Source organism: Bombina bombina, chromosome 5 (assembly GCF_027579735.1).
Source record: "Bombina bombina isolate aBomBom1 chromosome 5, aBomBom1.pri, whole genome shotgun sequence".
NCBI lineage: Eukaryota > Metazoa > Chordata > Amphibia > Anura > Bombinatoridae > Bombina > Bombina bombina.
This window is the reverse complement of record NC_069503.1, coordinates 892,906,979-892,933,465: the sequence shown is the minus strand read 5'-3', so window position 1 is coordinate 892,933,465 and position 26,487 is coordinate 892,906,979. Positions and strand designations below refer to the sequence as shown.

Below are 26,487 nucleotides of genomic sequence, written 5' to 3'. Positions count from 1 at the left end.
CAAGGTTTTTCTTTCTTAAGACACCGTGAGTCCACGGATCATCAATTACTGTTGGGAATATTACTCCTTGCCAGCAGGAGGAGGCAAAGAGCACCACAGCAAAGCTGATAAGTATCACTTCCCTTCCCACAACCCCCAGTCATTCTCTTTGCCTTAGGTGCAAGGAGGAGGTGAAGTTTAGGTGTCTGTACAAGATTCTTCTATCAAGATTTTATTATTTTGGAAGCCTGAGCAGATTTGCTCTGACCTTCCCTGTCAAGCTGGGTTTAGCTGTATTCCACGCTAGTCTCTTTAGTAGAGATTTGGTAGCTTTAAAGCAGTTTGGAACTTGTGGGGTGGACCTCACTGCGTTTTCCTGACAATTATTGCTGCCGTTCTACAGTATGCCAGAGCAGGCTTACTCTGTTCATTCCTTCATTTACAGGACTCTGTAAGGAGCGGCTTTTTCTTATTTCTTATACAGAGAACCCTGGCACTTAAGAATTTATTGCTGCACCTCTTACTGGGACAATAATCTTCCTGAGAGCAGGATTATTTAGACAGGCTGACAGGGCACTGTGTGAGATAGGACTTAGTCCTAGAGAGAGAGTGTTTGTTAATGTAAAGCTTACTTTTCAAACAGATTTGGTGTAAAATTGTATTGGTGGCTCGGTCAGAAACCCGCAGTTTTAGGGGTCTTCTGCTTATGTTACAGTTTAGTTACTGGACTCTATTTGGTTTTTCTCTTAGACTTGAGATCGTCTTGTATTCACGGTGGGGACGTCATATGGGGCGGGCTCCTTCTCCCTAGCAGTGCGCATGCTTTTTTTGGCGCTTTTCTCTCCTGAAAGTTACTACGACTGTGTCCTCTTCCTCATTTGGCCTCTGCTTGTTCCAGAGCTTAAGGGAGGTCAGGTAGGCACTGCATTGGGGACCTGGAAGAATAATATTATCTTGCTTATTAAGGGGTTTGGTTGTTCATAATTGTCGGGCACTGTGTTTTTAATTAAGCAGGAGTCTTAAAGAGAGAGTTTGGTTTTTGAAATTTAAAAATATTTATATTTTTTTGTGTGTATTTCATTCATTGCAATATGGACTTAGCACCTATATCTGTTGAGGACTGCAAACTTTGTTTGAATGCCCAAATGGAACCACCCTTGCCTTTTTGTAGTTCTTGTGTCGAAAGAACTTTATTGTACAAAGATAGATTGTTTGATTCTGAGCCACCATTCTCTCAAGTGGATGCTGTTCAGGCTATGCCACAGCCTTCTCCACAAGTGTCCCAAACTTGTCTCATGCAGTGCCCTGCGCTCGCTCACTATCTCCTGATGGAGTATTTTTGAAAGCTGAAATTGCGGCCCAGGTTTCCTCAGTGGTATCTGAGGTGCTAGCGGCCATCCCTATGCTACAAGGAAGGCGTAAGAGGAAGATTTTTGAGTCAGACCGTAAGGTATCTGATCCGACGCAGGCTAACCAGGTTGCTCTTTCCCATAAGTCGGAAGAGGAGGATACTTTGGTAGCCTCTGAACTCTCAGATTCAGATAGTGTAATTCCTTCTTCTGATGCTAAAGTGGTTTCTTTACGATTCAAGCTTGAGCACCTCTGTGTTTTGTTAAAGGAGGTTTTAGCTACCTTGGACGACTCTGATATGCCTATCGTTGTCAACCCTAAAAAATCTAGTAAATTAAATAGATACTTTGATGTTCCCTCTCCTGGGGAGGTGTTTCCAGTGCCAGACCGTGCCACACGGGAATGAGAGAGGCCAGGAATACCTACCAAAGGTGGAAGGGGTGATTTCCACTTTGGCTTAGAGAACTACTATCCCTATTGAAGATAGTTGCTCTTTCAAGGATCCTATGGCTAAAAAGCTGGAGGCCTTTTTAAAGAAGATGTATACTCATCAGGGATTACAATGGCAACCGGCGGTGTGCATTGCTACAGTAACCAGTGCTGCAGCCTATTGGTTTGACACTTTCTTTGAGTTCTTGCAAGCTGAAACCCCTTTGGAGGAGATTCAGGATAGGATAAAAGCTCTAAAATTAGCGAATTCCTTTATCACTGACGCTTCTTTGCAGGTCATTAAGTTGGGGGCCAAAATATCTGGCTTTGCAATCTTAGCGAGTAGAGCGCTATGGCTTAAATCTTGGTCTGCTGATGTTTCTTCTAAATCTAAGCTTTTGGCAATCCCTTACAAGGGAAAGACCTTGTTCGGGCCAGCATTGGCAGAAATAATTTCCGATATCACGGATGGCAAAGGATCTTTTCGGCCTCAAGACAAAAAGAACAAAATGAAGGGACGTCAGACAAATTTTCATTCCTTTCATAACTTCAGAGGAAAGTCTTCCCCAGCCTCTACCAAACAGGAAAAATCCAAGCCCTTTTGGAAGCCTGGTCAGTCTTGGAACAAGGGGAAGCAATCCAAGAAACCCGCTGATTCCAAGTCAGCATGAAGGGTTTGCTCCCGATCCGGGATCGGATCAAGTGGGGGGAAGACTCTCTCAGTTTGCGCAAGCTTTGGAATGAGATGTCCCAGACCCATGGGCAATGGACATAGTTTCCCAGGGGTACAAGTTAGAGTTCAAAACTTTTCCTCCCAGGGGCAGGTTCCACCACTCAAGATTATCTGTAGGCCAGATAAAAAGATAGGCGTTCTTCAAATGTGTACAGGACCTTTCCATCTTGGGAGGCATGGTGCCTGTTCCAAGTCAGGAGCAGGATCTCGGATTTTACTCAAACCTGTTTGTGGTTCCCAAAAAAGAGGGAACTTTCAGGACCATTCTAGATCTAAAGTTACAAAACAAATCCCTCAGAGTGCCGTCCTTCAAGACTTTCCACTCCATTCTGCCTCTGATTCAAGAGGGTCAATTTATAACAACCATAGACCTGAAGGATGCTTACCTGCACAGTCCCATTCACAGGGATCATCACAAATATCTGAGGTTTGCCTATCTAGACAAATATTTTCAATTTGTAGCGCTTCCATTTGACCTTGCCACAGCTCCCAGAATTTTCTCAAAGGTCCTGGGAGCTCAATTGGCAGTAATTCGGTCTCAGGGCATTGCAGTGGCGCCTTATCTGAATGACATTCTGGCTCAGGCGCCATCCTTGCAACTAGCAGAATCTCATACAAAGATCTTGTTGGAGTTCCTTCGTTCCCACGATTGGAAGATCAATCTGGAGAAAAGTTCTCTTGTTCCCACTATAAGAGTGACCTCCTTAAGAACCATTATAGATTCTCTATCTATGAAAATATTTCTGACGGAGGTCAGAAGAGCCAAGATTCTGTCCCCTTGCCTGTCCCTACAGTCGGTAGCACGACCATCAGTGGCCCAATGCATGGAGGTAATCGGGTTGGTTGTGGCTTCCATGGACATAGTTCAGTTTGCTCGGTTCCATTTGAGAACTCTGCAGCTATGCATGCTCGCTCAGTGGAACGGGGATTATACAGATATATCAATGCCTCTTCAATGCCTTAATGGCCTGGCCTCAGCTGGCCCTAGCCCGGTCTATCAGATTCCAGACGGACAACATAACCTCAGTGGCTTACATCAAACACCAAGGGGGAACTCGGAGTTCCTTAGCCATGAAGGAGGTGACACGGCTCATCCAGTGGGCGGATGCTCACAATTGCTATCTATCTGCCATCCACTTTCCAGGAGTGCAATTGGGAAGCGGATTTTCTGAGCAGACAGACTTTCCATCCTGGGGAGTGGGAACTCCATCCGGAAGTGTTCTCCAGGTTAACAAACAAATGGGGGTTTTCAGAATTGGATCTGATGGCATCTCGTCAGAACACCAAGCTCCCAAAGTAGGGTTCGAGGTCGAGAGATCCTCAAGCCTTTCTGATAGATGCTCTGACAGTTCCTTGGAACTTCAGGTTGGCATATCTCTTTCCTCCATTTGCTCTCCTTCCGCGAGTTATCGCTCGGATCAAGCAGGAGAGAGCATCAGTGATTCTAATAGCGTCTGCATGGCCTCGCAGGATCTGGTATGCAGATCTAGTAGAGATGTTGTCTTTACCTCCGTGGAGACTACCGCTCAGGAAGGACCTTCTGCTTCAGGGGTCCTTCCTTCAACTAAATCTCGTTTCTCTGAAGCTGATTGTTTGGAGATTGAACGCTTGATTTTAGCTAAGCGTGTTTTTTTTTTAATCGGTCATTGAGACCATGGTTCAGGCTCGTAAGCCTGTCACTAGAAAGATTTAGCATAAGATATGGCATAAATATCTTTATTCGTGTGAGTATAAAGGATATTCTTGGAGTAAGGTCAGGATCCCAAGAGTCTTATCTTTTCTCCAGGAAGGCCTTAATAAGGGGGTTATCTGTCAGTACCCTCAAGGGTCAGATTTCGGCTCTATCCGTTCTACTTCACAAGTGTTTGGCGGACATTCCCATTGTACAATCCTTTTGTCAGGCCCTGGTCAGAATCAAGCCTGTGTTTAAATCAGTTGCTCCACATTGGAGTCTTAACCTTGTTCTTAAAGTTTTACAACAGGCTCCGTTTGATCCTATGCATTCCATAGATATTAAGTTATTATCTTGAAAGGATTTGTTTCTTACTGCTATTTCTTCTGGGTTTCTGAACTCTCAGCTTTGCAGTGTGATTCTCCTTATCTCATATTTCATGCAGATAAGGCAGTTCTCTGTACCATGTTTGGTTTTCTTCCTAAGGTTGTTTCAGACAGAAATATTAATCAGGAAATTGTTGTTCCTTCTCTTTGTCCTAATCCTTCTTCTCATAAAGAACGTTTATTGCACAACTTAGACGTTGTGCAGGCTCTTAAATTCTATCTGCAGGATACGAAGGACTTTCGTTAGTCTTCTGCATTGTTTGTTTGCTTTTCTGGAAAACGTAAGCGTCCGAAAGCTACTGACACTTCTCTTTCTCTCTGGTTGAGAAGTATTATTCGTTTGGCATATGAGACTGCTGGACAGCAGCCTCCTGAGAGAATTACAGCTCATTCCACTAGGGCGGTGTCTTCTTCTTGGGCCTTCAAGAATGTAGAACAGATCTGTAAGGCTGTGACTTGGTCTTCTTTGCACACTTCTTTTCTCGGCTGAGGCTTCTTTTGGGAGAAAGGTTCTGCAATCAGTGGTGCCTTCTGTTTAGGTTACCTGTCTTGCCCTCCCTTATCATCTGTGTCCTCTAGCTTGGGCATTGATTCACAACAGTAATTGATGATTCGTGGACTCACAGTGTCTTAAGAAAGAAAACAAAATTTATGCTTACCTGATAAATTTATTATTTCTTGACACGGTGAGTCCACCGCCATCCCTGTTTTTCAAACAGTTTTTTATATAAACCTCAGGCACCTCTGCACTTTGTGTTATTTCCTTTCTCTCCTTTTCCTTCGGTCAAATGACTGGAGATTTTGGGAAGGGAAGTGATACTTAACAGCTTTGCTGTAGTGCTCTTTGCCTCCTCCTGCTGGCCAGGAGGGATATTTCCAACAGTAATTGATGATCCGCGGACTCACCGTGTCAAGAAAGAAAGAAATTTATCAGATAAGCATACATTTTGTTTTTTGATTGGTCACAGCAAATGTTTCTATATTTCGCATGTTAGGAAGGTAATCTGGGGAGCAGATTTCCATAGTAGATAACAGGGTGGATTTTATTTAAATAAATTGATTTTAATCATGATTTAAATCACTAGTCAGTAAGCCTCGATTTTAAATCATGGTTTTCTACATAAACGTTTCATTTTTAGAATGACAACTTTTCATGTAATTTTTCCAGTTATAGGTAAATAACTTTTACTAGAAGCATTTTGGCTAATAGTAGTATATTGCAAAAATACTTCTATTTAAAATTGAAATGCCCCATGCACATTTCAATTTTGACCTTTCTATCCCTTTTAAGTTTTTAAAAGTGTCTGTTTTCATTATTGACTGAATTTAACTGTCTTTATGTCTGCTAAATGTATTTTCTTAAAGGACCATGATACCCAAATGTTGAAACACTTGAAAGTGATGCAGCATAGCTGTATAAAGCTGACTAGAAAATATCACCTGAACATCTCTGTGTAAAAAAGAAAGGTATTTTACCTCAAAATGTCCTAAGTATTCACACCCCATTGTAAAGGACTTTAAGCAGCAAATCAGTATGCCTGTCCCGGGACATGCAAGGGAGTGAGCCTCATGCACACTCATGTTATTTCCCTATTCAGTTTAAGGAAGTTTACTATGAAATCTTATGAGAGTTAAGTAAAATCTCATTATTTTTTTTACCTGCAGCGGAACAGCAGCTGAAGTATAACTTTTTACACAGAACTTACTCTGGTGAGCTGAGGAAATTGTGAGTTAAAATATCCTCCTTTTTTACATAGAGATACTCAGGTGATATTTTCCTGTCAGCTTTATGTGCAGAATTATATAAAATTATTTTTAAGGTTTACTGACACTTTAAGTGACCTCGCAATATGACGGATAAAATAAGACCTATTTATTCATTTTTATTTATTTATTTTTAACACAAAGTTTTTTTTAAACTAGAGGGTATTTTGCTATCAAATGCCAGAAAAGAAATACCAGACATGTAATGTTAATTAATTTTAGTTTTTTTCAATGTAATTTTTAATGTCATTCATGATGTATTATATATTTAGAAAGCTTGAAATGTACTATTCCATAAATAGGGAGGAGCCTTGTCGTTATACACAGCTCTTACATCCAATCAGAAGTTAGCTGGTGTTCTCGCACTGAGCTGTTGGCTTCCACTGAGATCTTCTTTCCCTCAGGTAATAAAGTCTTAGTTGTTAAGAAAAATGACTAAAATGTTTTATACACCACAGAGCCTGGGTTTATAATTACTAATATTTTAAATGGTCAAATAATTACCTTTTTATTGAATAACTCTGTGTAATTATTTAAAGGCAAACAAAAATACGCCATGTAACGTTGACTTTCTGTCAGAGCAGTTTCTGTGTAAACACATTGGAAACTATGCAAGTGTTTCCTTTACTTTATTGTTGGTATCTACTTCTTGTAGATATAAAAGTGCAAAAATAGAAACTTCTCAAATATGATAGAGCTTATTATTATTATTATTCTAATAACATTTGCATATAACTACATATAACCCCTGTAAAGGGATTGCACATATAGTTAAAGGGACATGAAACCCACATTTTCTTTTCTTTCATGATTTAGAAAGAGCATGCAATTTTAAATAACTTTCCAATTTATTTATATTATCTCATTTGTTTTGTTCTTTTGGTATCCTTTGAGCCTACTTGGGTATACTTTTCAATAGACGCTGCATATTGGTGGCTGCACATATGCTTGTCCTTGGATTTCAGCTAGCTCCCAGTAGTGCATTGCTGCTCCTTCTACAAAGGATACCAAGAGACTGAAGCAAAATAGATAATAGAAGTAAATTGGAAATTTGTTTAAAATTGTTTGATCTATCTTAAAGGGATATGAAACTCAAAATTAAACTTGCATGATTCCGATAGAGTATGTCATTTTAAGACCCTTTTAAATTCTTTCTATTTTCCAATGTGCTTTGTTCTCTTGGTATCCCTTGTTAAAAAAGAATACACACATATCCCACACTAGTGAGAGCTGCTGCTGATTGGTGCCTGCACACATTTGTCTTTTGTGATTGGCTGACTAGATGTGTTCATCTTGCTGCCAGTAGTGCAATGCTGTTCCTTCAGCAAAGGATAACAACAGAACAAAGCAAATTTAATAATGTAGGTAAACTGGAAAGTTGTTTAAAATCGTCCTATCTAAATCATGAAATAAAATTTGGGGGTTTCCTGTCTCTTTAATCATGAAAAAAAATATTTTGGTTTCAAGTCTCTTTAAAGTCTGCTGTAGAGTAACAATGTACTACTAGGAGCTAGCTGAACACATCTGATGAGCCAATGACACGACACATGTGTAGCCACCAATCACTAGCTAGCTCTCAGTAGTGCATTGCTGCTTCTGAGCTTACCTAGGTATTCTACTCAAAAAAAGGATAAGACCGGAAACAAGTACATTTGATAATAAAACTAAATTGAAAAGTCTACTTAAAGTACATGCTCTTATCTGAACTATGAAAGTTTATATTTTTAATTTCAAATCCCTTTAAACCAGTTTTTTATTTGTTGTATCTAAGAGGACATCTGGTAGGGGTTGTAAGGTTAAGCTTGTACTGATAAAATGTAATGTTTTTTTCTGCTGGCGATGATTACATAGCTTGTCAATAGCCTATACGTAAGCAAGGAACCTTTATAAATAAAGGTACATAAACTATTGGTAAATAATATAATAAACTTCAGCAGGTGAAATGGAACAAATTTAACGGAAGAAAAATTTAGGATAAACTGTCATTCTTAATCCTTCATAAGGGGGTTTCTCAGGGGCTTGGACCATATTACATTGATATTGGGCAATGATGATTTCTACCATACAGAGCATGTGAGATCATAGGATTCCCACTTCCATACCTGTACAGCCGATTACATTCCCTGTGGGATCAGACCCTCTAAACTTTAAGGGACAGTAACTACCTTGTAAATACTTGTTATTTTTATTTTTCTAATTACACGGTGAGTCCACGGATAATCTAATTACTATTGGGAATATCACTCCTGTCCAGCAGGAGGCGGCAAAGAGCACCACAGCAAAGCTATTAAATATCACCTCCCTACCCTCCAACCCTAGTCATTCTCTTTGCCTACTTTAGTGTAAGGAAGTGGTAAAGTTTAGGTGCCTAGAAAGACTCTTCAATCAAGATTTTTTTTTTTTTTCTGCAGTACAAGTTTGTGTTTTCCTACTGGGGTGTAGCCGTACTCCCATTTCAGTCTCTTCAGTAGTGCAATGGTAGCTTTTAAGCAATGGGAACTTGTAGGGTACAATCCTTACTGCGCCTCCCATGTAATTAATGCTGCCCTAATATTGAAAGACTGTAAAGGATCATAAGTCTTTATCATTTTTCCACAGGTCCATGTGAGGGAGAGAACCCCTCAAACCTAGTGAGCTGCCTTGCTGCCAGGCAGACTTTATTGAGGTTTCAGCTTCCGACCGGGAGGACAGTGTAATGGCGCTCACAAGGGGCAGAGTTATGTGACGCATAAGTATTTTATTTTTCGCGCTCTCCCCTTCACTTCTGTATGCCGGAGACGAGAGCTTGGGTTGCGGTTTCACAGTCTGTGTCCTAAATACTTCAAAGGACCTTTTCCACTCCACTACACTCTGGTTTTAATCTGGATTATTCTTAACGTTATTATCCCCTCAGAGTACCGAGCATTTTCAGATTGGGCAGGTAGGCACCTCAGCAAGAGGTTGCTGAGGTGTACAGGCGTTCTGGTTTTTGTTAACATTATTTTTCTGTCATCAATAAACTAATTTTATTTCTATTAAAATAAAAGCACATTTTTCCATTTTATTTTTAAAGAGACAATAACGATTTTATTTTTTTTATTTTTTTACTGTGTGAATTATTAATTAAAGATTTAGTAATTTAGTACTTTATTTTTAATTCTGGTAAAGATGGACCAAGACTCTTTGCAAGATTATAGATGTCCTTTATGTTTGAATGATAATATTGAACCACCAATCCCTTTCTGTTCCTGATGTTTTGAGAGAACATTACATTTCAGGGCTAAACTTTTTAGCCAACATTGTCTACGACGGATGCTGTCCAGGAGTCTTTTGACAATGTTCAAGATATGCAGTGTTCTCCTCAGGTGTCCCAAATATTATTGTCCACTAATACAATGCCCTGAGCTTCCTCTCAAGCTCCGTCTGGAGTGTCCTTGCAAGACATTGCTTCATGTCATCTGCAGTTTCTGATGCATTGTCTGCTTTTGCCATGCTGCAGGGAAAGCGCAAGAGGAAATGTAAACAATTAGTGAGTAAGGTTTCTGACACGGTTGTGACTATTCCGAATGTTCCCTCCCAAAAGTCTGAGGAGGAGGATACTTTGGTAGCATCTAAGGGTGAAATTTTAGAACAATAGACGATGGTGATTGTCTATTCAGTCGGGCAGAACTGTGCTCACCTTAAAAATCTTATCCCAACGGTTTTGTGTGCAATTAAATAAAAAAATAGGTGGCGCAAGTTAATGCTGTTCTGACTATTAGTGGTGTGAATGTAGATCAAGTCTCCCTATGTGTCTGATAGTGTTCTCACCATACATAAGCTGTGTTTGAATTGAAAGGTAGGTGATGTCTCTCCAGATCAATAAAGCTTCCAGATTCAAGTTCCACAATACAAATAAATATTTATTGAATAAAAGATTCTTGTATGTATATGGGATCGAAAATGACGATCTATTCGCATATAGTGATCTATTCACAATTTAAAACACTTTATATTGTACAATTGTAAAAACACCGGTGTTGTTTCATAAACAAAAAAGCTCTAAAAAACTAGAATTGAGGTAATACAAACAAGCAGGTATAATTATAAGATAAAACCAATGAAATAAAAAGAGGGGATTCATATACCTCTAAGCGTATGGCTAGCAAAAAACATGTGTAAATGCATAAATGAATACATGAACCATGTGTCTGGTATCCGTTAAATCAGCATATATACTTCACAGGTATTCATGGGTTAAGCAAGTATTTTACAGTTCCTTATGGCTTCATATTCTGGCAAACATGGGGTGTCTATCCTTCCGTCAAAAAATAATCGTATATTGAAACAAATGTATATTGAAACAAATGTGGCAAAATGTAGCCTATGATAGATAGCTGTAGTGTTAGTTCTTAGATTTCAGTGTCTCTGTTATTTGACCAGAGATAGGTTACATACGGTTTCTTGCTGGGTGTGGGGATTCCTTCCTTCAAACAGTGCACTGTTGACGTCTTCCTTCTGCTATACAGAAAAAGCCAGTGGAGTGCTAAGTCCCTTAGCCTCCGTTTACCAGCGGTGTTGGTAATTATCTCCTCGAATTTGCCGCTTACCCAGTAGCGGGCCTTGATGGTAATTTTGTGAGCTCCGATCACAGCTTGCTTCTGTCTTTGTGAGTATATAACCCAGACTCGGTCTTTGTTTTCACCGGTCTCCTCGCTGTTATCACAGCCGACAAAGTTCTCCTCTGGAGCTAAGTTGTTTTGGCTCACTTCTCAATTCAAGTGATCAGGTTTCTACGCGTTTCGGCGTTATGCCTTTCTCAAGATGACTATATCATCTATTTGCGAATAGATCATCATTTTCGATCCCATATACATACAAGAATCTTTTATTCAATAAATATTTATTTGTATTGTGGAACTTGAATCTGGAAGCTTTATTGATCTGGAGAGACATCACCTACCTTTCAATTCAAACATAGCTTATGTATGGTGAGAACACTATCAGACACATAGGGAGACTTGATCTACATTCACACCACTAATAGTCAGAACAAAGTTGTATCCTTCTGGTTTAAGCTAGAACACCTCCGTTTATTACTCAAGGAGGTTTTGGCTACCTTGGAAGGGTCTGACACTGCTGTCGTTGTCAACCCTAAGAAGTCTAGTAAACTTAACAAGTATTTTGATGTACCAGATCGGGCTACAGAGATTATTGCTAAGGAATGGGAGAGACCGGGTATCCCCTTTTCTCCATCCCCTATTTTTAAGAAGAATTGCTGACTCTATCAAGAAGACAGTCCCCAAGGTAGTAGGGGCAATCTCCACCTTAGCTAAGAGAACTACTATTCCCATAGAGGATAGTTGTTCTTTCAAGGATACTATGGATAAGAAGTTGGAGGGGTTACTTAAAAAGATGTTTGTTCACCACGGTTTACAATGGCAACCTGCGGTGTGTATTGCTACCCCCACTAGTACGGCGGCATACTGGTTTGATGCATTGTCCGATTCTATTCAAACAGACACTCCCCTTGAGGAGATCCAGGATAGGATCAAGGCTTTTAAGTTGGCCAATTCCTTTATTACGGATGCTTCCCTTCAGGCTATCAAATTGGGAGCAAAGATTTCTGGTTTTGCCATACTGGCCCGCAGAGCCTTATGGTTGAAATCCTGGTCTGCGGATGTGTCGTCTAAGTCTATGCTTTTTGCTATCCCCTACAAAGGTAAGATCTTGTTTGGGCCAGGATTAACTGAGATTATCTCCGACATTACGAGAGGAAAGGGGCATTTCCTCCCTCAGGATAAGAGAAATAAGCAGAAGGGACATCAGAGTAATTTTTGTTCCTTTCAAAACTTCAAGGGTAAGCCTTCTCCTTCTTCCAAGCAGGAACAGTCCAAGCCTTCCCGGAGGGCCAACCAGTCTTGGAACAAGGGAATGCAATCCAAGAAGGCCACTATTGACTCAAAAGCAGCATGAAGGGCCTGCCCCCTATCCGGGACTGGATCTTGTGACGGCAGACTTTCTTTCTTCGCTCTGGCTTGGGTTCGGAATGTTCAGGATCCCTGGGCAGTGGACATCGTGTCCCAGGGATACAAACTAGAGTGCCAATCTGTTAGTGGTTCCCAAAACAGAGGGAACCTTCAGACCAATTTTAGATCTCAAAAGTACCATCCTTCAAGATGGAAATTATTAGTTCCATTCTTCCCTTGGTTCAAGAGGTTTAAATCTAACGGTAGATTTAAAGGATGCGTACCTGCATGTTCCAATCCACAGGGACCATCACAAGTTTTTGAGGTCCACATTTCTAGACAAACACTTCCAGTTTGTGGCTCTTCCATTCGGCCTTGCCACAGCTCCCAGAATTTTTTCAAAGGTTGTGGGATCCCTGTTGGTGGTGCTCCGGTTGCGGGGCATTGCAGTGGCGCCCTATCTGAATGACATTCTGGTTCAGGCGCCATCCTTTCAACAAGCAAAATCCCACAATCCTTCCTGCAATCTCACGGATGGAAGGTGAATTTGGAAAACAATGAAAATTTTTCTGACAGAAGTTAGGAAATCAAAGAGTTTCAATTCTTGTCTAGCGCTTCAGTCCTCTCCTCAGCCATCAGTGGCTCAATGTATGGAGGTAATCGGTCTGATGGTAGCGGCCATGGACATCATCCCGTTTGCCAGTTTCCACCTCAGACCTATGTAGTTATGGATGTTCAGGGTGGAACGGAGATTATACGGATCTGTCTCCACGATTACATCTGGAGCAGGAGACAAGGGATTCTCTTCTTTGATGGTTGTCTCAGGATCATCTCTCCCAGGGAACCTGCTTCCGCAGACTCACCTGGGTGATTCTGACAACGGACGCCAGCCTACTGGGATGGGGAGCAGTGTGGGGCTCTCGAAGTGCTCAGGGAACATGGACTCTGACGGAGTCTGCTCTGCCCATAAACATTCTAGAGCTGAGAGTAATCTTCAATGCTCTTCTGGCATGGCCTCAGTTAGCCTCGGCCCAGTTTATCAGATCCCAGTCGGACATCAGTGGCTTACATCAACCATCAGGGGGGAACTCGGAGTTCCTTAGCCATGACAGAGGTAGCCAAGATAATTCAGTGGGAGGAGACTGACAACTGCTGTCTGTCGGCGATCCACATTCCAGGAGTGGACAACTGGGAAGCAGATTTTCTGAGCAGACAGACTTTTCACTCGATGGAGTGGGAAATCCATCCGGAAGTGTTTTCCAGCTTGATTCTCAGATGGGAACAGCCAGCACTGGATCGCATGGCATCTTGGCAGAATGCCAAGCTTCCGAGGTACGGGTTGAGGTCCAGGGATCCTCAGGCGGTACTGATAGATGCTCTGGCGGTCCCTTGGAATTTCAGTCTTGCATACCTATTTCCCCCGTTCGATCTCCTTCCTCGTGTCATTGCTCGAATCAGACAGGAGAGGGCATCGGTGATCCTCATCGCACTGGCATGGCCTCGTAGGATCTGGTATGCAGACCTATTGGAGATGTCATCTCTTCCACCTTGGAGACTTCCATTGAGAAAGGACCTTCTACTTCAAGGGCCCTTCCTCCATCCAAATCTAGTTTCTCTGAAGTTGACTGCTTGGAGATTGAACGCTTAATTTTATCTAAGCGTGATTTCTCCAACATAGGTGTGTCCGGTCCACGGCGTCATCCTTACTTGTGGGATATTCTCTTCCCCAACAGGAAATGGCAAAGAGCCCAGCAAAGCTGGTCACATGATCCCTCCTAGGCTCCGCCTTCCCCAGTCATTCTCTTTGCCGTTGTACAGGCAACATCTCCACGGAGATGGCTTAGAGTTTTTTGGTGTTTAAATGTAGTTTTTATTCTTCAATCAAGAGTTTGTTATTTTAAAATAGTGCTGGTATGTACTATTTACTCTGAAACAGAAAAGAGATGAAGATTTCTGTTTGTAAGAGGAAAATGATTTTAGCAACCATTACTAAAATCGATGGCTGTTTCCACACAGGACTGTTGAGAGGAATTAACTTCAGTTGGGGGAAACAGTGAGCAGACTTTTGCTGCTTGAGGTATGACACATTTCTAACAAGACTTGGTAATGCTGGAAGCTGTCATTTTCCCTATGGGATCCGGTAAGCCATTTTTATTAATTAAGAATAAAGGGCTTCACAAGGGCTTTAAAGACTGGTAGACATTTTTCTGGGCTAAAACGATTGATTTATAAGCATTTTTAATACTTCATAGCTTTGAGGAGTTATTTTATTCTTGGGAATTATGTAAAATAACCGGCAGGCACTGTATTGGACACCTTTTTCACTGGGGGCCTTCTCTAATCATAGGCAGAGCCTCATTTTCGCGCCTCTATTGCGCAGTTGTTTTTGGGAAGCAAGGCATGCAGATGCATGTGTGAGGAGCTCAGATACATAGAAAAAGCTTACTGAAGGCGTCATTTGGTATCGTATTCCCCTTTGGGCTTGGTTGGGTCTCAGCAAAGCAGATACCAGGGACTGTATAGGGGTTAATTATAAAAACGGCTCCGGTTCCGTTATTTTAAGAGTTAAAGTTTTCAAATTTGGTGTGCAATACTTTTAAGGCTTTAAGACACTGTGGTGAAATTTTGGTGAATTTTGAACAATTCCTTCATACTTTTTCACATTTTCAGTAATAAAGTGTGTTCAGTTTAAAATTTAAAGTGACAGTAACGGTTTTATTTTAAAACGTTTTTTTGTACTTTGTTATCAAGTTTATGCCTGTTTAACATGTCTGAACTATCAGATAGACTATGTTCTGTATGTGAGGAAGCCAAGGTTCCTTCTCATTTAAATAGATGTGATTTATGTGACACAAAATTTAGAGAAAATGATGCCCAAGATGATTCCTCAAGTGAGGGGAGTAAGCATGGTACTGCATCATCCCCTCCTTCGTCTACGCTAGTCTTGCCCACACAGGAGGCCCCTAGTACATCTAGTGCGCCAATACTCCTTACTATGCAACAATTAACGGCTGTAATGGATAATTCTATCAAAAACATTTTAGCCAAAATGCCCACTTATCAGCGAAAGCGCGACTGCTCTGTTTTAGAAAATACTGAAGAGCATGAGGACGCTGATGATAATGGTTCTGAAATGCCCCTACACCAGTCTGAGGGGGCCAGGGAGGTTTTGTCTGAGGGAGAAATTTCAGATTCAGGGAAAATTTCTCAACAAGCTGAACCTGATGTGATTACATTCAAATTTAAATTGGAACATCTCCGCGCTCTGCTTAAGGAGGTGTTATCTACTCTGGATGATTGTGAGAATTTGGTCATTCCAGAGAAATTATGTAAGATGGACAAGTTCCTAGAGGTCCCGGGGCCCCCTGAAGCTTTTCCTATACCCAAGCGGGTGGCGAACATTGTAAACAAAGAATGGGAAAGGCCCGGCATACCTTTTGTCCCTCCCCCTATATTTAAGAAATTGTTTCCTATGGTCGACCCCAGAAAGGACTTATGGCAGACAGTCCCCAAGGTCGAGGGGGCGGTTTCTACTCTAAACAAACGCACTACTATCCCTATAGAAGATAGTTGTGCTTTCAAAGATCCTATGGATAAAAAATTAGAGGGTTTGCTTAAAAAGATGTTTGTTCAGCAAGGTTACCTTCTACAACCAATTTCATGCATTGTTCCTGTCACTACAGCAGCGTGTTTCTGGTTCGATGAACTAGAAAAGTCGCTCAATAAAGATTCTTCTTATGAGGAGATTATGGACAGAATTCATGCTCTCAAATTGGCTAACTCTTTTACTTTAGACGCCACTTTGCAATTGGCTAGATTAGCGGCGAAAAATTCAGGGTTTGCTATTGTGGCGCGCAGAGCGCTTTGGCTAAAATCTTGGTCAGCGGATGCGTCTTCCAAGAACAAATTGCTTAACATACCTTTCAAGGGGAAAACGCTGTTTGGCCCTGACTTGAAAGAGATTATTTCTGATATCACTGGGGGTAAGGGACACGCCCTTCCTCAGGATAGGTCTTTCAAGGCTAAAAATAAACCAAATTTTCGTCCCTTTCGCAGAAACGGACCAGCCCCAAGTGCTACATCCTCTAAGCAAGAGGGTAATACTTCTCAAACCAAGCCAGCCTGGAGGCCAATGCAAGGCTGGAACAAAGGTAAGCAGGCCAAGAAACCTGCCACTGCTACCAAGACAGCATGAGATGTTGGCCCCCGATCCGGGACCGGATCTGGTGGGGGGCAGACTTTCTCTCTTCGCTCAGGCTTGGGCAAGAGATGTTCTGGATCCTTGGGCGCTAGAAATAGTCTCCCAAGGTTATCTTCTGGAATTCAAGGAGCTTCCCCCAAGGGGGAGGTTCCACAGGTCTCAATTGTCTTCAGACCACATAAAAAGACAGGCATTCTTACATTGTGTAGAAGACCTGTTAAAAATGGGAGTGATTCATCCTGTTCCATTAGGAGAACAAGGGATGGGATTCTACTCCAATCTGTTCATAGTTCCCAAAAAAGAGGGAACATTCAGACCAATCTTAGATCTCAAGATCCTAAACAAGTTTCTCAAGGTTCCATCGTTCAAAATGGAAACCATTCGGACAATTCTTCCTTCCATCCAGGAAGGTCAATTCATGACCACGGTGGATTTAAAGGATGCGTATCTACATATTCCTATCCACAAGGAACATCATCGGTTCCTAAGGTTCGCCTTTCTGGACAAGCATTACCAGTTTGTGGCACTTCCATTCGGATTAGCCACTGCTCCAAGAATTTTCACAAAGGTACTAGGGTCCCTTCTAGCGGTGCTACGACCAAGGGGCATTGCAGTAGTACCTTACTTGGACGACATACTGATTCAAGCGTCGTCCCTACCACAAGCAAAGGCTCATACGGACATTGTCCTGGCCTTTCTCAGATCTCACGGGTGGAAAGTGAACGTAGAAAAAAGTTCTCTATCTCCGTCAGCAAGAGTTCCCTTCTTGGGAACAATAATAGACTCCTTAGAAATGAGGATTTTTCTGACAGAGGCCAGAAAATCAAAACTTCTAAGCTCTTGTCAAGTACTTCATTCTGTTCTTCTTCCTTCCATAGCACAGTGCATGGAAGTAATAGGTTTGATGGTCGCGGCAATGGACATAGTTCCTTTTGCGCAAATTCATCTGAGACCATTACAACTGTGCATGCTCAGTCAGTGGAATGGGGATTATACAGACTTGTCTCCGACGATACAAGTAGATCAGAGGACCAGAGATTCACTCCGTTGGTGGCTGACCCTGGACAACCTGTCACAGGGGATGAGCTTCCGCAGACCAGAGTGGGTCATTGTCACGACCGACGCCAGTCTGGTAGGCTGGGGCGCGGTCTGGGAACCCCTGAAAGCTCAGGGTCTTTGGTCTCGGGAAGAATCTCTTCTCCCGATAAACATTCTGGAACTGAGAGCGATATTCAATGCTCTCAAGGCTTGGCCTCAGCTAGCAAAGGCCAAATTCATACGGTTTCAATCAGACAACATGACGACTGTTGCGTATATCAACCATCAGGGGGGAACAAGGAGTTCCCTGGCGATGGAAGAAGTGACCAAAATCATTCAATGGGCGGAGACTCACTCCTGCCACCTGTCTGCAATCCACATCCCAGGCGTGGAAAATTGGGAAGCGGATTTTCTAAGTCGTCAGACATTTCATCCGGGGGAGTGGGAACTCCATCCGGAAATTTTTGCCCAAATAACTCAATTGTGGGGCATTCCAGACATGGATCTGATGGCCTCTCGTCAGAACTTCAAGGTTCCTTGCTACGGGTCCAGATCCAGGGATCCCAAGGCGACTCTAGTAGATGCACTAGTAGCACCTTGGACCTTCAACCTAGCTTATGTATTCCCACCGTTTCCTCTCATCCCCAGGCTGGTAGCCAGGATCAATCAGGAGAGGGCATCGGTGATCTTGATAGCTCCTGCGTGGCCACGCAGGACTTGGTATGCAGACCTGGTGAATATGTCATCGGCTCCACCATGGAAGCTACCTTTGAGACAGGACCTTCTTGTTCAAGGTCCGTTCGAACATCCGAATCTGGTTTCACTCCAACTGACTGCTTGGAGATTGAACGCTTGATTTTATCAAAGCGAGGGTTCTCAGATTCTGTCATTGATACTCTTGTTCAGGCCAGAAAGCCTGTAACTAGAAAAATCTACCATAAAATATGGAAAAAATATATCTGTTGGTGTGAATCTAAAGGATTACCATGGAACAAGATAAAAATTCCTAAGATTCTATCCTTTCTTCAAGAAGGTTTGGAGAAAGGATTATCTGCAAGTTCTTTGAAGGGACAGATTTCTGCTTTATCTGTTTTACTTCACAAAAAGCTGGCGGCTGTGCCAGATGTTCAGGCTTTTGTTCAGGCTCTGGTTAGAATCAAGCCTGTTTACAAACCTTTGACTCCTCCTTGGAGTCTCAATTTAGTTCTTTCAGTTCTTCAGGGGGTTCCGTTTGAGCCCCTACATTCCGTTGATATCAAGTTATTATCTTGGAAAGTTTTGTTTTTGGTTGCAATTTCTTCTGCTAGAAGAGTTTCAGAGTTATCTGCTCTGCAGTGTTCTCCTCCTTATCTGGTGTTCCATGCAGATAAGGTGGTTTTGCGTTCTAAACCTGGTTTTCTTCCGAAAGTTGTTTCTAACAAAAACATTAACCAGGAGATAGTCGTGCCTTCTTTGTGTCCGAATCCAGTTTCAAAGAAGGAACGTTTGTTGCACAATTTGGATGTAGTTCGTGCTCTAAAATTCTATTTAGATGCTACAAAGGATTTCAGACAAACATCTTCCTTGTTTGTTGTTTATTCTGGTAAAAGGAGAGGTCAAAAAGCAACTTCTACCTCTCTATCTTTTTGGCTTAAAAGCATCATCAGATTGGCTTATGAGACTGCCGGACGGCAGCCTCCTGAAAGAATCACAGCTCATTCCACTAGGGCCGTGGCTTCCACATGGGCCTTTAAGAACGAGGCTTCTGTTGATCAGATGTGTAAGGCAGCGACTTGGTCTTCACTGCACACTTTTACCAAATTTTACAAATTTGATACTTTTGCTTCTTCTGAGGCTATTTTTGGGAGAAAGGTTTTGCAAACCGTGGTGCCTTCCATCTAGGTGACCTGATTTGCTCCCTCCCATCATCCGTGTCCTAAAGCTTTGGTATTGGTTCCCACAAGTAAGGATGACGCCGTGGACCGGACAAACCTATGTTGGAGAAAACAGAATTTATGTTTACCTGATAAATTACTTTCTCCAACGGTGTGTCCGGTCCACGGCCCGCCCTGGTTTTTTAATCAGGTCTGATGATTTATTTTCTTTAACTACAGTCACCACGGTATCATATGATTTCTCCTATGCAAATATTCCTCCTTTACGTCGGTCGAATGACTGGGGAAGGCGGAGCCTAGGAGGGATCATGTGACCAGCTTTGCTGGGCTCTTTGCCATTTCCTGTTGGGGAAGAGAATATCCCACAAGTAAGGATGACGCCGTGGACCGGACACACCGTTGGAGAAAGTAATTTATCAGGTAAACATAAATTCTGTTTTTTCTGAGTCGGTCATTGAGACCATGATTCAGGCTCGTAAGCCTGTGACTATAAGGATTTACCATAAGATATGGCGTAAATATCTGCATTGGTGTGACCCAAAGGCTACTTTTGGAGTAGAGTTCGGATTCCTAGAATTTTGTCTTTTCTCCAAGAGGGTTTGGAGAAGGGGTTATCGGCAAGCTCCTTAAAGGGTCAAATATCTGCCTTGTCTATTTTATTACACAAACGTCTGGCAGATGTACCAGACGTGCAATTGTTTTGTCAGGCTTTGGTCAGAATCAGGCCTGTGTTTAAACCGGTTACTCCTTCCTGGAGTCTTAACCCTGTTCTTAAGGTCCTTCAGCAGGCTCAGTTTGAGCCTATGCATTCCTCAGATATTAAACTGTTATCTTGGAAGGTTTTGTTTCTGGTGGCTATTTCATCTGCTCGTAGAGTTTCAGAGCTCTCGGCATTGCAGTATGAGTCTCCTTACCTTATTTTTAATTCGGATAAGGTGGTATTGCGTACTAAGTTAGGGTTTCTCCCTAAAGTGGTTTTAGATTGGAACATTAATCAGGAGATTGTTATTCCTTCTTTGTGTCCTAAACCTTCTTCTCAGAAGGAACGTCTGCTGCACAATCTAGACGTGGTACGTGCATTGAAATTCTATTTACAGGCGACTAAGGATTTTCATCAGTCTTCTGCTATGTTTGTGGTTTTCTCTGGAAGACGTAAGCGGCAGAAAGCTACGGCTACTTCTCTTTCTTTGTGGCTGAAGAGTATCATTCGCTTGGCCTATGAAACTGCTGGACAGCAGCCTCCTGAGAGAGTTCCGGCTCATTCTACGAGGGCTGTTTCCTCTTCCTGGGCATTCAAAAATGAAGCTTCTATGGAACAGGTTTGCAAGGCTGCATCTTGGTCCTCTCTTCACACTTTTTCTAAATTCTATAAATTTTATACTTTTGCCTCGGCTGAGGCTTCCTTTGGGAGAAAGGTTCTTCAAGCAGTGGTGCCTTCCATTTTGGTTCCCTGTCTTGTCCCTCCCTTATCATCTGTGTCCTCTAGCTTGGGTATTGATTCCCAATAGTAATTAGATGATCCATGGATTCACCGTGTCATTAGAAAGATAACGAAATGTATGCTTTCCTGATCAATTTCTTTCTTTCTTGACACAGTGAGTCCACGGCCCGGTTTTGTTGGTATGTTATAAACTTCAGACACCTTTGCACCTTGGTGCTTCCTTTGTCTCCTTTTGCTTCTGTCAAATGACTGGGGTTGGAGGGAAGGGAGGTGATATTTAACAGCTTTGCTGTGGTGCTCTTTGCCGCCTCCTGCTGGGCACGAGTGATATTCCCAATAGTAATTAGATGATCCGTGGACTCACCATGTCAAGAAAGAAAGAAATTTATCAGGAAAGCATAAATTTCGTTTTTTTTACAGTTTTCTAGTAGACTAATACATCAGCAGAGTGTGAGCGTTATTGGAACAGATCAACCACCTTGTTTGCTGCAATAATTTACTTATTTGGAGGAGCCACTCTGGACTCGCTTCTGGAGAAGATAGTCACTGTGTTTAAAATTGTTTGGCTTCAGCAGAAACTTTAACAACAAACTGCTGCAAATAAGGTACACATTGTGATACCTGCCATGTGAAAATAAATTTCAGCGTGCTCCACACTGCATGTGTTATGATCTCGGCGCTCCCCACAGAAACAAAGCTCGCTCCACCAGTGCTCAGGAACACAAAAGCCCCACCCCAGCTGCCAAACAAACAGTGTTAATTGAAAGAAGGTTCCTCGCACACAGTTGAGGGACACAAAACAGACTAAGCACCAGGTTGTAGCCTAAAACACAGATTTATAACTTCCATATCTTTGATAAAACCAAGACACCATACAGAGTCACTCTGTATGGTGTCTTGGTTTTATTGAAGACATGGAAGTGATTAAAGCTATGTTTTAAGCTACAACCTGGCACTCAGTCAATTTTGTGTCTGTGAACGGTGTACTAGGAAATTTCACAAGATTTCAGTGACATCTCACTGAGATCACAGTAAAGCAAAGTGTGACAAGCGTTCTCTCTCTCTCTCTCTCTCTCTCTTCCTCTCTCTATCTCTCTCTCTCTCTCTATCTTTCTCTCTCTCCCTCTCCCTCCTCTTTTCCTCTTTCTCTCTCTCTCTTTCTTTTTCTTTTTTTCTCTCGTTCTTTCCTTCTCTCTCTTTCTTTCTCTTTTTTCTCTCTCGTTCTTTCCTTCTCTCTCTCTTTCTCTTTCCTCTCTCTTTCTTTCTTTCTTTCTCTCTCTCTTTCTCTTTTTTTCTCTCTTTCTTTCTTTCTCTTTTTTTCTCTTTTTCTCTCTCTCTCTCTCTGTGTCTCTCTCTCTCTCTCTCTCTCTCTTTCTATTTTTCTCTCTCTTTTTCTCTTTTTTTCTCTTTCTCTCTCTCTCTCTCTCTCTTTTTTCTCTCTCTCTTTTCCTCTCTCTCTCTCTCTTCCTCTCTCCTCTCTTCTCTCGGATCGGTAAGTGCACAATTTATGTTAGCATTTTATTTTAAAGATGAAATTTAATCAATATTTCCTCTTTCTGCAGGCTGCTGCTAATACTGCCAACAAAGATGTATCTATTTTGCAATGTCATGGAGACTGTGATCCACTGGTTCCCCTTGTATTTGGTTCTCTAACTGCTGAGAAGCTAAAAACTATAATAAATCCAGCAAATGTAAATTTCAAGACTTATTCAGGATTAAGTCACAGTTCATGCACCCAGGTTAGTAAATATCTTGTTCTTAGATACTTTTATCAGTGCTTTATTAGAAAAAAAAAGGTCAATAGTCCATTTTAAGGTGTAACATACAAAACAGAAGTCTATTTAAAATCTCTATGAACTTCCAGTTCATTATAGCTCACTGTTCCTATTGATAGTTTGGTAACTATTTATACAGTCTTTAACCCTTTAACTACCGAGGACGTGGCAGGAACGTCCTACAAAAAAACACCCTTAACGACCAAGGACGTTCCTGGCACGTCCTCTGGGGTTTGAAGCTCTGGAAGCAATCCTGATCGCTTCCAGCTGCTTCCAGGGTATTGCAGTGATGCCTCGATATTTAGGCATCACTGCAATACCATTTTTACCCCACCGATGCAGAGAGAGACACTCTGTGGCCCTCTTTGTATCGGCCATCAATGGGGCCTATCGTTAGTGGGTGGGAGCTGCAGTCGGGAGGCGGGTGGGTGGCCCCTCGATGATGACATCCGTCCATGATGTCTCTGATCCGGTTCCGTGAGTCACGAGGTTGCGTGGAGGTGGGGGGGGGCAGCGCGCACGCGTGCCTGCGCACTCAGCATTTACCAGTCATAACATTTAAAGTAATGGAAAGGAGGGAGAGGGAGGGTGCGATCAAACGTGCTGGGGAAGGGATCTGGGAGGGGGAAGGTGGGTAGGGTATTGAGGGGGGGGCAACTACACTACAGAAAATATAATTTTTTAATTTTAAAAATAAATAAACACATTTTTTGGGGCAAATTGGGTACTGGCAGACAGCTACCAGTACCCAAGATGGCGTCAAATAGTTAGAGGGGGAGGGTTAGAGAGCTGTATGGGGGGGGGGGGGGTCAGGGAGGTTGGGGGCTAAGGGGGGATCCTGCACAGCAGAATATGTAAATATGCACACACAAAAAAAAAGATACCTTTTATTTTAGTACTGGCAGACTTTCTGCCAGTACTTAAGATGGCAGGGACAATTGTGGGGTGGGAGAGGGAAGAGAGCTATTTGGCAGGGATCAGGGGGTGGGATGTGTCAGGTGGGAGGCTGATCTCTACACTAAAGCTAAAATTAACCCTGCAAGCTCCCTACAAGCTACCTAATTAACCCCTTCACTGCTAGACATAATACACGTGTGATGCGCATCAGCATTTAGCTGCCTTCTAATTACCAAAAAGCAACTCCAAAGCCATATATGTCTGCTATTTCTGAACAAAGGGGACCCCAGAGAAGCATTTACAACAATTTGTGCCATAATTGCACAAGCTGTTTGTAAATCATTTCAGTGAGAAACCTAAAATTTGTGAAAAGTGAACGATTTTTTTTATTTGATCGCATTTGGCGGTGAAATGGTGGCATGAAATATACCAAAAATTTTTTGGTTGTCTTCTACACTACACTAAAGCTAAAATTAACCCTACAAGCTCCCTAATTAACCCCTTCACTGCTGGGAATAATACACGTGTGATGCGCAGTGGCATTTAGCGGCCTTCTAATTACCAAAAAGCAATGCCAAAGCCATATATGACTGCTATTTTTGAACAAAGGGGATTCCAGAGAAGCATTTACAACAATTTGTGCCATAATAGCACAAGCTGTTTTTAAATAATTTCAGTGAGAAACCTAAAATTGTGAAAAATGTAACGATTTTTTTTTATTTGATCGCGTTTGGCGGAGAAATGGTGGCATGCAATATACCAAAATGGGCCTAGATCAATACTTGGGGGTGTCTACTACACTACTCTAAAGCTAAAATTAACCTTACAAGCTCTCCCTACATGCTCCCTAATTAACCCCTTCACTGCTGGGCATAACACACGTGTGGTGCGCAGCGGCATTTAGCAACCTTCTAATTACCATAAAGCAATACCAAAGCCATAAATGTCTGCTATTTCTGAACAAAGGGAATCCCAGAGAAGCATTTACAACCATTTATGCCATAATTGCACAAGCTGTTTGTAAAAAATTTCAGTGAGAAACCTAAAGTTTGTGAAAAAGTTTGTGAAAAAGTGAGTTGTTTTTTTATTTGATCGCATTTGGCGGTGAAATGGTGGCATGAAATATACCAAAATGGGCCTAGATCAATACTTTGGGTTGTCTACTAAAAAAAAATATATACATGTCAAGGGATATTCAGGGATTCCTGACAGATATCAGTGTTCCAATGTAACTAGCGCTAATTTTGAAAAAAAAAAATGGTTTGGAAATAGCAAAGTGCTACTTGTATTTATTGCCCTATAACTTGCAAAAAAAGCAAAGAACATGTAAACATTGTTTTTTTCTAAACTCAGGATAAAATTTAGAAACTATTTAGCATAGGAGTTTTTTTTGTGGTTGTAGATGTGGAACAGATTTTGGGGGTCAAAGTTAGAAAAAGTGTGGGTTTTTTTCCATTTTTTCCTCATATTTTATAAAACTTTTTATTGTAAATTATAAGATATGATGAAAATAATGGTATCTTTAGAACTTCCATTTAATGGCGAGAAAAACGGTATGTAATATGTGTGGGTACAGTAAATGAGTAAGAGGAAAATTACAGCTAAAACACAAACACAGCAGAAATGCAAAAATAGCCTTGGTCCCAGACGGTCAACACATGGAAAAGTGTTGTGGTCACGAAGGGGTTAAAGGAACATAAAACCCAATTTTAAACAACTTTCCAATTTACTTCTATTATTTAATTTGTGTCCTTCTTTTGTTATCCTCTGCTGAAAGGTTTATCTAGGAAAGCTCAGGAGCAGCAAAGAACCTAGGTTCTAGCTGCTGATTGGTGACTGCATATATATATACCGATTGTCATTGGTTCACCCATGTGTTTAGTTATAAACTAGTAGTGCATTGCTGCTCCTTCAACAAATGATACCAAAAGAATGAAGCAAATTTGATAATAGAAGTAAACTGGAAAGTTGTTTAAAATTGTATGTTCTACATAAATCATGAAAGAACATTTTTGGGTTTCATGTCCCTTTAACAACGTGATTGTGCCTTCTCAAATTATGCTGCACTGGTTTAAACTCATTTAAAGGGATATTAAAAATTAAATACATGCTAGACATTAAGATGTATTTAAAGCAAGATTAGCCTTCAAGGAACATTGATCTACAAGTCAGCATTTGGTATCTTTTGTGGAAGTAGCAGCTTTTCATTACTGAGATAATTTCCTTATCACCCAGTAATGACAGCTTGTGCTCAAGTGAAAAGAAATATAAAAATGTGTTTTGCACAAGTCTAGTTTGCACCACTAAACAAACAAAACAGCCCACTCAAACTATGACAGATAAAAGAGAATCAATAATCCGGGCCAAGCTCAAGCCACGCATGATCCATATGAGGCCCCGCAGAACCTGCCATACACTTGGAAAGATAGCACAGCAACACAATTTGGTGAGACAAACATGTTAATTAAAAATGACACTACAGCCTCAAACACCGTAACAGCGCCTGATATCTCCTCAGTCACCCAGACTTTTAAACTAGCTACTACACACACAACAAACTTGGGCCTAAGGTCTGAACGCAGTAATCCCAAAGTAATGGAACATGCACAAACACTGCATATGCACTCTTGAAGTGCATGCTTCTTCGAGGCAATCAACCATTGATAGATGGTCTGCATACTTGGGTGACTCTTGAACTCTTGCACCTCAGCCAACTTTGTCTTTATAGTTCTGAGTAGCTCTGGGCCCCCAGTCTATATCGCCATAGAGCTATGACCTACCACACCGGCACTTTGTAATGACACTATAAAACTAATAAAACTACAGAGAGACATTGTCTGACCAAGATGAAGATGTAGAGTGCCTCAATAGCCAATATACAAAATATGAATGCCTCAAAGGTACAACCTCTGATGGAATCTGATGGCAGCCAAATTGCCAATACAGGGTCTCAGGAACTTACAACTGTCAGGCTGGATAGTAGAATGCCCTTTGGTGGCACCCTGTATACTCTCTTCCAGT

The 26,487-nt window shown here is 41.6% G+C and overlaps 1 protein-coding gene across 1 annotated transcript in view; it reads left to right on the top strand.

Annotated features, from left to right (window-relative positions):
- Positions 1–26,487, top strand: part of LYPLA1 (lysophospholipase 1) — a 186,587-nt gene that overhangs the window by 134,544 nt on the left and 25,556 nt on the right. Inside the window, exons 7-8 of the mRNA XM_053715044.1 lie at positions 6,616–6,717; positions 22,357–22,533. Coding sequence (XP_053571019.1) covers positions 6,616–6,717; positions 22,357–22,533 — 279 coding nt within the window. The remainder of the gene's footprint in view (positions 1–6,615; positions 6,718–22,356; positions 22,534–26,487) is intronic.